At 45.1% G+C, this 15,301-nt stretch overlaps 1 protein-coding gene across 1 annotated transcript in view; it reads left to right on the top strand.

Moving 5' to 3' along the window:
- COL13A1 (collagen type XIII alpha 1 chain) overlaps nucleotides 1–14,911 on the top strand; it is a 70,849-nt gene extending 55,938 nt beyond the window's left edge. Inside the window, exons 41-43 of the mRNA XM_067000587.1 lie at nucleotides 437–523; nucleotides 4,640–4,678; nucleotides 8,637–14,911. Coding sequence (XP_066856688.1) covers nucleotides 437–523; nucleotides 4,640–4,678; nucleotides 8,637–8,669 — 159 coding nt within the window. The 3' untranslated portion in view covers nucleotides 8,670–14,911. The remainder of the gene's footprint in view (nucleotides 1–436; nucleotides 524–4,639; nucleotides 4,679–8,636) is intronic.
- The last annotated feature ends 390 nt before the right edge of the window (nucleotides 14,912–15,301 follow it).

The raw sequence follows: 15,301 nt of genomic DNA, 5'->3' as shown, positions 1-15,301 counted from the left end.
CAGCCCCCTGGGACTGAGGGTGGGTGGCACTGCCCAGAGCAGTGCTCTCCCCTCCTCTGGCTCAAGGTGCCCCCCTCTGAATGTCCAGGAAGCCTGGAGAAGCAGTCTCCTGATGATGGTGCTAGAGGAGGCCTCCGCTGGCCCCATAGGCCTGCCGTAAAGTTCAGTGGCCCTTGTGCTTCCTTTGATGCACAGCCCGAGTAGTCTCGGTGTGGGGTTTAGGCACAGCCAGCGTGTTTATACAGCCCAGGAAAGGTTAGGGGTGCCATACGTTGTCTTTCACTTAACGTCTCAAAGGGAGGTTTCACTTCTTTTAAAATGTTTCCTAAATGTTTATCATTTTTAAACTATTGCTGACATTTGTTTGAAATGGATGATCCTAAAGCTTTTGTGTATTCTTTTTTTTTTTTTTTTTGGACTAAACTGTTATTTACAGGGGGAGAGGGGCAAGAAAGGCTCTAGAGGGTCTAAAGGGGATAAGGGAGACCAAGGAGCGCCTGGATTAGATGCACCCTGTCCGTTGGTATGTTCTGTTTTATCAAATGTACTGTTTTAAGATTTGTGGTGGGGAAGGAAGAAGGAAATCATAACAGAAATAACGGTCTTGCAAAAGTATAACACTCAGATAAGGCCGCTCTGGTTCCTACTGCAGCCTTCAGTGGGGAACAACCGATCCTTTGAGCTGCTGAGTGGCCATGGTTATGTTCCTTCCTCCTCCGGAGCTCACACAGGCTTAGGGTACATGGCTACGTGCCACGTGCTGGGAGCCCAGGGCTTTCTCCTGTGCAGACAGAGCCCGGTGCCTCCTTTACTGCCCGCGAGGGCTCTTCTCTGGAAACGTTCAGTGTCATCATGTCTGTGTGATAGCAAAACTCTTTTTGTTGCCCTGGAATAACGGCCGGCCGACGTGATTGCCTGAGAGTGACACAGGGAACTCGAGCTGCATTGCCCAGAGGGGAAGCACGTCTCAATTGTTTTGAATGGGACATGTTTCTGTCAGAATGTGCCATCTATCAATCTGGATGAATAAATGTATGAATATCTACACATTTCATCTAAACTCATACACTGCAGCGGCTATGCTGCCAGAAATCAGTAGTATTGCCGTAAATCCCAGGAATACTTGTGCATCGTGTATCTAGAAACTCAGCTGCTGGGAAATAGGAAAAATGGATGACTTCAAAACAGATGAAACATCACTTCCATCCTCTCAGACTGAGCTCAGTTGGAGAAGTGTGCCCTGACTCGTAGATTACAGAAGAGCAGGCAACTGCTCCTACTGATTACACAGATAGGTACAACCGGGAACATGTGCCCTCTGTACTCTGGGTGTGCAGCAGAGTGCCCTGCGACAGTCCCAGCGCAGGACTGAGCCTCTCCTCCTGTGCCACGGAGGTGCCTGGCATTATCTGAAATAACGACAGTGGTTGATCTCATAAACAGGGTCTCCGAGGTTTTAAAGGCGAGAAGGGTGAGCCGGGGTTACCTGGGCTGGACGGGCTGGATGCCCCGTGCCCATTGGTATGGCGTACCTTCCCTTTCCTGCATGATTGTTTGCTTTTTTGCCTTGGTTGTTCTTTTCCGATACCTCTAAGTAGTTGCATGCCCTAGAGACACACGTGGCAGCTCCTTCCTCACCTTTCCTGCCCTGCCTTCTTCACGCTGCTATTGCCAGGATCAGTCCTTTTGCCTTTGTGCTATGCTTCACAGCTGCTGCCAGCATGAGGAAAATGTAGCAGGAATGAGAATTTTAAAACTGCTTCAGTTCTTGCTTTGCCTTCATTTTGAGAACTTTTATTAGACTCATGTGTGGAGACTGCAGCTGCACTAGCTTGGCTTTCTAGCCAAGGAGCTGCAATGCTTACCTCCCTCCGTAAATCCACTTTCAAGCGTTTCTGTGTGGTTAGCACAGCCTGGCACTGCTCTGTATTGCCTCAGTCACTCTGTCCACTGACCGTAAAAATATAGTTAGCTGTTAGCAAGCCCATGTGAAACATGTTATTTAGGCACTTATCTCCCTCAATTCCTACCAGACAATTCCTATTTGTGACTCTCCCCAAAATCAGAATGGTACCAACAGCATCCAAGAAATGTGGAATTGCCTATTTCCTGATAATCCTGATAATCATTCATCTATTACAGAACGCTTATTGTATTAGTGCTGCATCTAACACAATGATTGTAGCACTAAGGCAGTTGGGAACATTTAACCTCACCTGATTTCTAAGTATCCCATTAAACATCACCGGTCTATGGGTTTACTCAGAGATGGTCTGTGGCTGTGCAGCATCCAGGTGAGGGTTTTATCCTTACAGCTGTCTCAGCCATCCTGTAGCATCCCTCTGCCCTTTCAGCCCCCATTCACCATGCCAAGGCCTGCTTCAGGGCCGTTATTCCATACCTCAGGCTCTCTTAAAGCTGTTTGATGCCATTTACAAGGGATGTGAGATCAGTTCGTTCAACTGGCTGGAAAAATGTCTCCCAAAGAAAAATGTATCTAGATAAAGCCATACTCTATCTAGAAGGGGTTTTTAGTTTCCTGAGGAAACCAGCCCTGGGGTTACCATTAGAAAAGCCTTCGTTATTTGGCCTTTGTGAAGAGCTAGTGTTGGCGTGCCTTCCAGCACTCCCTGCTTCATGTGCTGCCATTTTCTCTGTGGGGCAGTGACCATAAGCAGTGACTGCTTGCACATTCTTAGTTGCTGCTCTGTAAATTCGGGTAGCACAAAGCAACTCTTCTGCCAGTCCCAAAAGTGAAATCATGCCTGCCCAGAACAGTCTCCAAAGGAAAAAGAGCCATGTGTTTCACCTCCTACTAATAACAGCGAGGTTTCTATGGAGTAAGTTTGGCTGAATAAAGCACCTGATTTCACAGGTGCCAAGGATTCTGCCTGTGCCCTGACAGACTGCCTTTCTTTTTTTGTCTCTGCTCTGTTAGAATTTACCCTGCATGGCCATATTAGAATGCGCACCTCTTCATACCTATTTTTGTTAAGGGGAACTTGCCAGAAAATCTGGTGAAATGCAGATGCCATTATTTTTATTTATATGTATATATAGCATACTGGCATGCAAGCTAGCTTGGGAACTTGAATAAGCATGGTTTTTGATCCAACTAGGTTAAAAGCTTAGCATCCTGCTGACGCATCCATGTGCATAACTTCTGGAGGCCGTGAACTAATGCTTCACACATCTGATATGTGGATGGAGATACTCGGTGCTAACAAGCATGTCCCATTTCCGTTATCTGCAACAAACACTTCCTCGTGCCCCTGGTCTTCCTCTGATCCTTACGCTGTAACTCTGGCTTCCCGTTCCTCCATGCACCTAACCTTCCATCTCCTCCTGCGATGCACTACACCAGTCACTCCTGCCACCACCAGTGTACCAATGGGAAGGCCACAGTTTAACTGGTAGTTAATTAATCTGTGATTCAGGATTTCCACATAGTGGGAGGAGAGGGGGGAAGTGGGGAGAAAGAACCACAAGGAGACTGCAGTCCAGAAAATGCATTCAGAAAGCAATTTGCATTTTAGTACATAAACAGGAAATAACTTACAGCATCACGACAGTGCTCAGTTCACGAATCCCTTGAAAGTGTGTCTCTGTTGAATAGTTTTTGTCAGAATATGCTACTGTGCATTTGCTTTTTTTTTTTCCTCCCTTTCTCAAATGGGATGAAACGCACAACAGCTTTCTCATCTGGTACTTGAGGAAGTGAGAACTGAGTCATTTGACTGAAGAAATGTGCCCGCATCACGCTTGGTACAATTTCACTGCCTCCAGTTCTCACTGGGAGTAGCACCAGCCTGAGAACCTGATACACACAGAAGTATTTGACTTCTAGTGTCACAGATGCAGCTCCTTGTGCCCGGATTTTCAGCTGTGTATCTCCTGCTCAAGAGCACATTACCATTGATATTCGTTTCCTCTTTTCTCACGTTAAGTAAAGCTGCACTGAGATGTAATTAATGGCAGTAATTCACAAAAGCATTTCCTAGCTGCCTAGTCTCAGTCTTTTGGTAGCAAAGTCCTTAAAGTATCCAACCTTCAATGATAAAAAATAAATCACGTGCTCATCCTGGGACGGGATAGCCCAAGACTTCAGGGCTGCAGAATTGCAGGGGTATTTTCACAGAAATCTCACTGATGTTATGGGGGGGGAAGAGAAAACACAAACACTCAGGGAGTCAGTGAGATGCTCAGCCAGCACGGGCTGCCAGCTGCTTGCCCTCCTGGTTTCCCTGGAGCAGGAGCTTCTCAGAGGCAAGAGGGGACAGCTGGGCAGCCTCTCACGTGATAAAGCAAACCCTTTAATAAACAGGGCAGAAAGGAGATGGAATTTTTTTCCAGACCCTCCTCAGGACCCGAGGTTAGTGCTGTCTCTGGGGTTTGCTTGACCTTGGTGCTACAGAGTCAAGCCTGGGACACAGACCTGCCACCTGCCTCCTTGCTTCCAGCTAGACTCAGCCCCAAGTCCGGGTCGCTGCAGAGGGGTGAGGAATATCTGTCAGACTATTCCTCCAGCCCCGGTTCGGACTGTTTGTTGCAGCTGTAACAGTTAACCCATTCCTTCTTTCCGCATTCTCTGCGCTATTTGCCATGTCCTAAACTGCCCTTTCATCCATCCCTTTTGCAGGGAGAAGATGGCCTCCCGGTTCAAGGCTGCTGGAACAAGGTAAAATAATCCTGGAGCTGTTGTGGCTGTGCTGAGCTGGCTGTGCTGCAGGTCCCACTGGTTTTTCTATGAGTGTGGCTAAGGGCAAAGTAGGTGTGGAGGCAAGCGTGGGATTTCCAGACCAGACCTCTGAAAAGCAGCAAGCAAAACTCTCCCTTGTTTGTATGCTGGTCAGTTTTATGGGCTAAAAAGGAGACCATTGCATTTGTGGCCTTTGAGCTGTCTGGCCTTGAACTGCTCCAACACCTGCGCAGCGATACCCCTGCTGCTGGGGGAGGTGCTGCTGCAAGGGGATGGGCTGTCAGCACCGATGGGCTAGCACCGGTGTGTGAATGCCGGTCCCTCCACTCTCGCCTTGTTTCTGCTGGCTCGCCCATCTAAGGAGCTCCCTTTGGAGGCTCCCGTAAATGCCTCTGCTGCTCCTCAGGGTCTGGCCCCGCTCCGTGACCTGCTGCGTGCTTTAACTCAAAGTACACGAGCCACGGTGGTTGGAGAAGGCAGAGGTACAGAGCAGCCTGGACCGCAGCTCCTGGCCTCGCTTCCAGGAGAGCATGAAGGATGCCTGCTGAGATCCAGCACCGGCTCTCCTCGTGGAGCAGATGCTGGAGCCAGCTTCCCTCGTGGGGTCCCTCTGTCCTTTCGTCCCCTGAAGTGGTCCTTCCCTGCCCCGCTGAGCTGTCGCTAACTGTTGTTGGAGAACTGCCACTAATGCCCGTTTGTTTTCTTTTGCAGTGATGATTCTAACCCTGGACTGGCCTGTGTGTGTTATTTTACATAGAATATTTATTTTTATACAGTGTTCTTCTCTGAAATGCCAAAAGTTATGCATTTTTACAAATTATCAAGAAGCTGCATATTTTTTGTACAGAAAATACTAGATCTCCCTTCTTCCCTGTTTGTCGGTTCTCTGTATAATTCTTTGTCTGCTTTACGCTTGTTTTGTCATGGAGTACAGCTGTAATATTTACATGATACTTGTGCACACATGATGAATATAGGAACTTAATAAATTATTGCATTAAAAAGTGCGCCCAAAGGAGCTGCCCTGTATAGATTCAAAGGTCGTTTTCATTTTTCAGTCTGGAATCATTCAAGAGTATTTCTAAGTATTACATATTTTTATTAAAGAGACACACACAGGGTTTTGGTGGTAAAATAAGGGTGTTGCTGGCAAGACTTACGACAGCCCCCGTACATCGGGAACTTAGAGGTTCCCTGATGAATAATTTTGGAGGAAGCCACATTTCAGCACCACACTCAGGTAGCCAAGCACAGCCTGTGCCAGCCCCTGGGGCTGCTCCTCGGCCACGCAGAAAGGGAGTTGTCCCCACGAGCTGCAGACCTGGCATGTACGAAGAGCCTCTCGGTCTCCTGCCTCTGGCAGTCACTTAGCTGGATTAACCCTCACAACACTGAGTTCAGGAATTCAGACATCTTTCTGAATTGTAGGCCTGCAACTAGCTTGATTAAAGCTTCATTTAAAATTAAGCAGATGGCAGATACCTCGATGATATCCTAATGAATGGTTATTAGATAAACCGATCCACATGGCTCTTTTAATGCTAACCAAAGCCGCATGCAAATTTGCAGTGTGTCATAACTTGTGTGTGTACACCCTAATTACACTTCCTGTCCTGCTATTGTTAATGTCTCAAGCCTAAGTTACTCAACAAGAAAAAAATACATCATCAGACTAAGGAACATCACAGACCGCTTTTCTTACAAAATTAGCAAAAGAGTGTAAGCCTAAATCTGTTCCCTAAAACACATCCACTTTCCTTGGTCGTTCACAAAGGGTGAAGGACAGGTTGTAACCTGGGGCTTTAAGGGGGATACAGAGATGCTTTCAGTACTTAAAAATCCTCATTATCGGTACCCTCATGATGCTGCCGTATGGTTTTTACCACCACGGTTCCAGCAGTGCCACAGGAACCACAGGCTGTGCCCCCAGCTGCCTCTCCTGGCTACAGCTGTACCAGCTGAAGTGATCATGAGCACCTCCTGCACTTGCTCCTCAGCTGTTTTCAAGCTGCTAGCTGGTTGTTTGCCAGCTGCCTCCACGAAGCCTGTTAGCCCCACCAGAGCACGACGATGGCAGGATACATGCTTCTCTGGTGTGCAGAAGAAAAGGCTGGCCAGGGACTGCCCCAGGAGCGGAGCCCAGCCCCTGTCTGATTGAAAGCCGTTTGTCACCTCACCCTATCAGAAATTTATTGAGCTTCAGCTAAAAAACAGTGAGGTTTCTACCACCCTGCGTCCCATGCCTACAGGCTGTTCCCTGCTCAGATTGCTCTTGCAGTTAGGAAGCTCCATGTAACTTTCAAACTAAACTAATTTGTGATCTTTACAAACATTTCTTCTTATGCCAACATTGTGCTGTGGATGAAACTTTTCTATGTATGATGTTTTCATGAGATGCTTGGGGTACTGGAGCTGACATGGCACCAAAAGAAAATGAACTGCAGAGCACTGAGGGATTCTTGTTTGTTTTCTCAGTAAGGTCTCTTGTTAAGACCCAGCTTGTTGGTACAAAGCTTTGCAGCTGCTTAGCCGAGAACAGTACTCATTTAAGCAAGGATACCACACAGCTCTGGCGTTTTAATTACACACCTGTTGAACACAAAGCAATAAAAGCCCCTCCAGGTACACTGCTGGTTTTGAAAGGTGATGGTAGTGGCAGCAGGGAGTTTCTTCTCTGCTCTTATAGCATGTAGCCCACAAGGTAGGTGGTTTGAATGCTTCAGTCCTTTCTAAAAATGCTGGCTGTAGTTAATTCTCAAAAACTGATAGGTCCGTAGAAGAACCTGCCAATACTTCTTGTTCCCTTTGCTGTGAGTGGTGTATTTTTGTTTTGTAACTGTTGTGACTGTACTGCATGGGACTTTGCTTGGGTTTGCCTCATCTGAAAGCAAAAGAAGCACATGTGTGTTGTGTTGTCTTAACGCAGCTGCTGAAGGCTCCTCTAGGAGTCTCAAACTGATCCTCTGTCTGTTTTGGTTTATTGGGATGATTTTTAGGTGATATATTTGTGAGAGAGAAAGCTTCTGCCTGAGGCAGAGGGGACCTTGAAATGCAATTGCCGCAACTTTTAAAAGTACCTGACTTGTATCAGCAAAATGCAGGGGAGGAGTCTGACCAAAGGGGGCTTGATGCTCCCTACTTCCAGCTTTGCCCCAGCATAATTCCTTTGCCATCAGTGGAGGTGTTCCTGAGTTAACCAGGGCAAACCCTGGGAGACTTTGGTGCTACTCCTTTTGTATGACTCAGCTACTTTCTGTCAGCAAAGGTGTGTGCCTCCTAAATGCACGTGTACGTGGCATCAGCTCATGTGCTTGTTCTTATTACATTCCTTTTCTCTGTCTCAGATGGTTCTGTTCATAGCCTTGGTTTGTCGTCACGGTCGCTGCTGGGCTCTAAGGTGTTTATTGTGGGCAGCACAGTATATGACTTTCTGAGGCTTCCTTTTGGGTTCCCTTAAAAGCTGAAATTAATTCAGCAAAAAGCATTTTAAAGTTTTTTGAGACTGATGTTTCAGAGGAGAATCTACTCACTTGAAAATTCATTTAATTTTGACTTTAGTTTGAAAACCAGTAGTCCCTTTTATACCTTGGCGAAAACCTGTTTTTTGTTTCTTACCTGAAGTAGATAGCCCCTTGTATTCATAAAATCTGAAACCGCTGTACGCTGTGGGAACAGAGATCTCACCAGCCGCTGCGGATCAATCTGAGGCTGTGAGTCAGAGTGAAATTGTACCGATCAGCTGCTCTTCCCAAATGTATGTGCCTTGCATTTCAAGAAAAACCTGACCAGCAGAGGCTGGGCTTGTGCCACTCCAAATCTAGCAGTTTAGTTTCAGGGCCTCTCCCTGCTGAAACCTGGGACCAGGTCGTTGTCACTGCTGAGTGCTGTTTTTCCAACTGGCCTGTTTCATGTGAAATTGTTTGTCTGCCCCTTCAAGGGTCAAACTCCTTGGCTGATAGCCAAAAAGTGAGAGAAACGAGGGTGGAGGAGTTTGGGAAATGACAGCAAAAAGAAAGGAGAAGAAGGACCTTCCTGAAGACTTGCTGGAGATGCTTTGCAAGTTCCCTCCCTGGAGCTTGGGAAGAGTTCTTCAACTGTGCGCCAGGAGTCTGTGCCCAGATAATGCCTGGTGGGGCCGTGGGAGCTCAGCGTGCCAGCGCTTCTTGCTTTGCTTTCGGCCTTCTCCCAGAGGCCAGTGGCAGAGTTTGAAAATGACACCGTTTGTGTTCTCTTTCTTTGGTCATTTTCACTTCAGTCTATTATTGTGGTCAGGCTCTTCAGATGAAGAATTGGGCTCGTTTTCCAGCAGCTGCTGTATAAATGAGTGCAAGATATAAACAATTTCAGTGGGGGGATCCTTTGATCCAAGAAAGAAATCCTTCTGGAACAGTTTTCTTTAGGAAAGTCAGTCAAGCTGCACATGCTCAATTTAGAGTGCTGCTCCGAGGACATGAAAAACCTTTTCCTACCGTATCTGGTTCCCAGATGACAAACTTCCACCTGTATCTTTGATGATTCCATCTTTAACCTTTTCATCACAAACTTTTTTTCTCCTGGTAAATTAGAAAGGAATGAAGCCTTTTGCTGAAAAGGGGAAAACATACTAGATACTGAAGGCGTGAAATATCTTGTCAGAAAAGGAAAATGTGAAGTATGGATAAAACCTGGTTTCACTGAACAGTTCCTTTGCTTCCTGTATTTCTGCTTTGGTCTCCACCAAACACACTGGATGTTTTTTTTGTCTGGAGCCCTCCAGAAGTATTATTTTGCTGTCATATTAAGGCCCTTTCTGTGGGTACCTTTCAACAGATGTACTTCCAGATGGAAAATAAGGATCACAAGGGTCAAATCCCACTGTCACGTGTTCTAATACATTTATTGAAAGGCAATAAAGATTTGGCAAGGTGCTGAGGGGCGCAGAGGACATTTCCCAGCTACCTGAAGGTCAGAACATACAACTGTGGGTACCTCATACCAACTGCCACACAAACCTGCCATCAGTTCCCACTGCTGCAGGTTAAATCCTGTTCACGTGAACGTTGTAGTCTTTTCACCAGAGCTCTTCCAATACACTAAAAAAGCTAAAATTAATACTAAGTGCATATATTGTGAACATGACTCGTAACACTTCTTCTTCATTGAGTACATTGGGAATCCCATTTGTCCAAGCATTAAAACACACATTTAACTTTGAGTGTGTGATTGCCATTGGCCTAAATGATACTATTTGCATATTTAAGTGCTCTGGTGAATCGGGGCCATTATTATTAGAGTTAATGAATGATATCTAAATCATTAGGCAGAACTAAATGACAAGCAATTCATGCTGCTTCAGAGAGAAGGAGCTGATTTCAGGTTCAAAGTGATGCTTAATAAATCTGAGCAAGCCCCAGAAACGCAATAACCTTTGTTCAGATAGCCTTTGTCCACTCAGCTGGAATAGTCCCGACCTTCTGAGAAGGACATCTGTACCCCGCAGCCGTACCTTTTTGTCCATTGCATAGAAAGTATACTTTTAACGTAATTCAAGGCTTAAAAAGAGCAGGGGAAAAGTTCTACTTGGAGTTTGATCTAAAGAACACCTATTGTGATTTTTTTTCTTAACAAATGTGTTCAGTAAGCACAATAGTAGGGGAATAAATTGTTTCAGTTAGGAACCAGGCTGATGAAAGGGTTAATCTATTTTATTTCTAATTCTTATTTTTTATTTCTTTGGGGGGTGGGGGGAGAAGGGGAGAACCTGACCAGAACTGCAGGCGGTAGGTGTGCTTTTTTCTTCTTTTTTAATAAAAAAAAATTATGTATATAGTTTGATAATGCTACTTCTACACTTCTTTTTATTAACGATATTTTGGGGGCAATTTGTTTGCTCTTTTCTAGTGTTTCCTTTTAAATATATTTTTGATGAGCTTTTGGAATAAGTTTGTAAAAGTTTCTGACTCAAAATGTCCTAGGGACATTCCTAGCGTGTTGTTTTTTCTCCCAAAGTTCAAGAGTAAGATGGTGCTTTCCACAGGCAAACCGGTTTTCAGTGGGGACAAACGCATCCCACAGGCTGCGCCTAGGGACCAGGTACCAGTGACCTCTCCCAGACAAAACGGTCTCTCCAAAACTCCATTTACAAAATTCAAAAGGGCTGCGCGAGGGACCAGTTGATTAAAGATGGTCTCTTTTGATTTTATATGGTCTGTCATTTAGAAATGAGTCTGGCAAGAGTTGCTGTGCCCTCTTCAGGAGCATTCTACAGCCTGAAATCTCAGACTTAGCTAGGAGGTAGCTCTGAGCTAGCAGTTCAAAAGATGCTTTCTTGAAAACAGCAAGCTCCTGGTTGTTACCTACCACAGTATCGTCGTCTCTCGCTGTTGTTTTCCCTCCTCTAGATCCAGCAGTGCACTTACACTCAGCTCATCTTCAGCCTTTGCTCCACATCGAACACGCATGCAAATGTGAGAGCCTGTTTCTTTTACACATCCCCGTTTTTCCCCTTGCCCTGTTTTTGTCCCTATTATTTCCAGATGTACCCATTTTGTCAGGGACAAGGACTTTTTTCTGCATTTTCAGAAAATCTGTGTTGGTCACAGTTTGATCATTTTCCTACTCATTTATCTGTCCTTCCTGCACTCCTTCCTCCTTTCTTGTAGCCCTTCATTGTCAAACACTTGGATCCAATGGAAAAAATCACAGCAAAATACGAATTAAGACCGTAGATATCTGTTAAGTTTTTGGAGTTGACTGTAAAGGTTCTACTGTTTAAAATGCTACGTGGCAAGACCAGTTTAGCTTCGTAGCTTTCTTATGATTATTTGCTTGCTGAAGTTATCAAAGAAAGAAGTGTTTTTTTCAAACAGAATTAGTACGAATATTAGAGGGGTTGTTTGTTTAAGAAAATCTTGCTAGACTTCTTTTTTCTTTGCTGCAAAACATGACTTTAACTGCTGTCACATGCTGAGTGTAGTAGGTTAGACATGTTGGTGGTAGGTGCAAGAGGATCGGTTGTGAAACTGATGGAAAGGATCTTGTGTTCTTGCTTTCTCTTGCAGGCTGTGTTTGTTAGTCCATTGTCCCTGGCGGGGATTTGTTGGGCGTGTGAAATTCCATTTTGTGATAATTCCATTGTTCTCTCACAGTAATGTTTCAAAACATTGCTTCAGTAAATCTTCCCTTCTGCTCTCCTGCAAGGATTTGCTTTTACCCTGGTGTTATGCTCAAGCTGCAGACCAAGCAGTCTTACCATCTTGGCGAGTCTTTTGAGGAGATGACGTGCTTCCTCGGAAGTCCACTACCTCTTCTGCAGCAGTTACCTTCTGCTGGCTTGCCCAGAGGGGCAAGGGTTTAGTTTCTGCGGCCCCAGGCCCAGATCAGATGATAATGATGGCTGTGCTGATGCCAAGCCCTGTTTGGTGAGAACTCATTTTGGGATTATGCTTTGTAGCCCCCCCTACTTTTACAGAGGACCTGAAGTTGGGAGGGGAAAATGCCATCCTAGACTGGTAAAGTCATCCTGCCTGCTCTCTTTAGTGCCCAGCCACTATAACAGTGGTAGAAGCCCTCAGAAAAGGTAAGCAGCAGAACCAGACACAGTGCTGGCCATCCCTGCGATGGAGCAGGGGGCAGGTGTCGGAAACAGCACGCGAGGGACAACAGCAGGAGCCTCAGCTACAGCACGGGCTCACCCTCAGTCACTTCCCACTTGTCAAACCCAACGGGATTACTTTACTTCTTCTTGCCCTTCACCATTTTTCATTTAGAGATAGGGTAAATTGGGGCAGAACATAGCTGTTGCATTCTCCCCGCCCTGTTAAGGATGATTGAGCATCCCTTTGATGCTGGGGAATGGCCTGACTCCACAAAATTCTCAGACTTAACGATGCAAAATTGACTCCAGATGCTCAGCAGCAGAGTAATGGGAGGGGAGTTGCTGATTTACAGGGAGAGCCTGCAGATGCCACGGGCTCGCTGGTGATAGAACTGACGGGGCACATCTACATTGCCAGTCAGTGCTGTCTGAGAAGAACAGGTCTGAAGTAGAAACCAGGTCCTGCTGAGGAACCACCTTGGCTCAAGAGGTTCCATTTGTGACTGTGGAGGCCTCGATTTTGTCTGGCCTCGCAGGCTGGCTGCCATTAGTGATTTGGATGCACAAGATACGCTGCTGAAGATCACCTTTGTGTTCAGCTTCATCTGCCAGGAACCCAGTCTGTATATTCAGTGACAGTTCTGTGCTGGGAGCCAAGGCAGAGCGTGTGAGCACAGGCAGGGGATCTGCTTTAGAAGCACACCTTTGATTGCGATATGTGCTGAATGCAGCCAGTGCAGAGCAGTGCTGTGCAGAGGTGACGCTCTCCGCTCCCCAGCTCACTACATGTGGCTGATGGTTTCCTCACTGGGTTTCTCCATCCCTGTTTATGAGCTCTGCCAAGAAAGGTGTGTCAAGCGGATCTCCCCTTGGTACCCAGAGCCCTCAGAGCACAGCAAAACACCTCCCTGGTGTCATTTTCCCACATCTGGAACACTTGTGTCATTGGCACTGCTTGTTTCTCATCTTCCTCTAATTTGGACACCAAATTCTTTGACACTGGGGATGCTTTCTGCCAAAGGTCTGCTCGTCGGCCAGTCAGTGTCAGTCAGGCGTTAATTCACTAATCCCTGCAGGAGAATGATTGCTGAAGCAATTTGTTACCTATCTGGTTTTCTTGAATTTTACAAGAGAGACTTTATTTTCTTTGGTGGCATAGAATGTACAATATTTAATGTAGCTGTAGTAAAGTGATGAGTTATGGGTAAATATCAACAGGGCATTGTTTCTGCATGTTCCTATAAACACTGATTGACTGAGACATTTAAGTCTGTATACACTTTTTACATTGGTTATATTGAACTCTTATTAATATTAAATATCCAATGTTGTTTGGCTTTCACGAATGTAAGTGCTGTAATGTTCTTTTGTATTACCAGTAATTATTATTGTCAATGTGCTGATTCTGAGACACTATTTCAACTCCTTTTGATGTAGTTCAGCTACTCAAAACTTTTTGGCCTGTAAGAAAATTCCACATTAAATAATTGCTAGAATGAAGAGAACAAAAGGCTGTTCTTTCCCATAATCTTTCCAGCCTCTGTAGGAGCTTCTTCAGCCAAAATGAGCATTTGCTTTCTCTTTTCTACTTTTTCCGTGGTAATAGGAGAACTTTGATTTGTTTTGTCTTTTAAACCTGGAAATTCTGAATTTCATGTTGAATGTTTCTAACATTATTTTAGAAAAGCAGAGGTACTGTTTTGTAGGGTTACACTCTGAGCTATGGCATAAGGAGTTACTGATCATAACAGAACTTAAAATAATTTTGTTTTTCTTTGTAAGTATTTTTACACTATTTTATATGCAAAATGTTTGTGTGATTTTAAACTTAAAAGATATTAACAGATGAAACATTTAACATGTATGAGAAAAGGGATTCACTTCTGATGATTTCCATCAGTATGAATGAAAACTAGCCTACGATTTTTGTCAGAACTAGAACTGTGCCTCAGTTCCCCACTTCGCGTCCATTAACTAACTGAATGGTTTCACAGAAACCATGCCTGTCCTTAAGAGTAGGTGTGCGCTTAAGTTGCTGAATGACTGCTCAGTAATAAATGAAGTTCAGTTACAATAAAGTAACCCACAGCTTAATTATAGTGCCTTTAAAGCATTTCTACTTTCTTGCAAGCGATGGAAATTTTATACACTTAATCACCAAGTACCAAGTTATCAGATAAAGAAAACAGTACTTATCTTATTCTGAGGTGCTGTTTTATATTATGAGGAAAATTGCTATGCGAGAGCTGTGTGTTGGTATTTTAAATGCCTTAGCCTATTCACTGCATCATGATGAGAATAAACCTGGGGGATTCCAGGAGGAAGTTTGGGGAATGGACTTCTGGAAAACTGAAGGAGAGCTGGAAAACCAGGCAGGAGGTAACAGAAAATGTCTTGGGCTGGATGATTGTTCCGATGGTTGGCAGACCACCCTATTTGGTGTGTCATCCCATCGTTTTCCAAGAGGAGTCTGGTGAATTCCCTGTGCCTTGTGTTGAAGCTTTACTCGGTGGTGTCAATGTTTTAATGAGGTTTCTATTTTAATCTGTGTGCCATAATATTCCAGTATGATCTGCATTTGTTATGTCTGATGTACATACTTTCTTTTCCATTTTATAAAAATACCTGTTTACTTACATGAAGTTTCTGTCTCTCTTTAAATGCCAGCTAATGCAAATCACACACCAGAAATTGGTGGCCCCTCTGTGCACTTGGGGGTGGTGTTCAGATTAAGATCCTAAGGAAAGGACGCCATCTGCTGTTCACCAGTCACCCCAGGAACTGTGGAACTAGGTGGCACATCTCAACCGATTTGGCAGGGGGGCAAAAGTCTCAAAAACCTTCTCACCAGCCTCGTGAAAACAGCTGGATAGAGGACAGAGCCCAACGTGGTGCCTGTGCTAAGGGAAAGGCAGCAATATCAGCTGAGCTCTGTTACTGGACACCAGAGACCCCGAATCCCCCCGCTACCTGACCAGCCTTATCGGAGCTCTTTCTGAAAACACAAAATAACAGGCTCAGAACCC

The sequence above is a fragment of the Anser cygnoides genome, chromosome 7 (genome assembly GCF_040182565.1).
Source record: "Anser cygnoides isolate HZ-2024a breed goose chromosome 7, Taihu_goose_T2T_genome, whole genome shotgun sequence".
NCBI classification, from domain to species: Eukaryota; Metazoa; Chordata; class Aves; order Anseriformes; family Anatidae; genus Anser; species Anser cygnoides.
The sequence above is the reverse complement of the archived record's forward strand: the minus strand, read 5'-3'. Positions and strand labels throughout refer to the sequence as shown.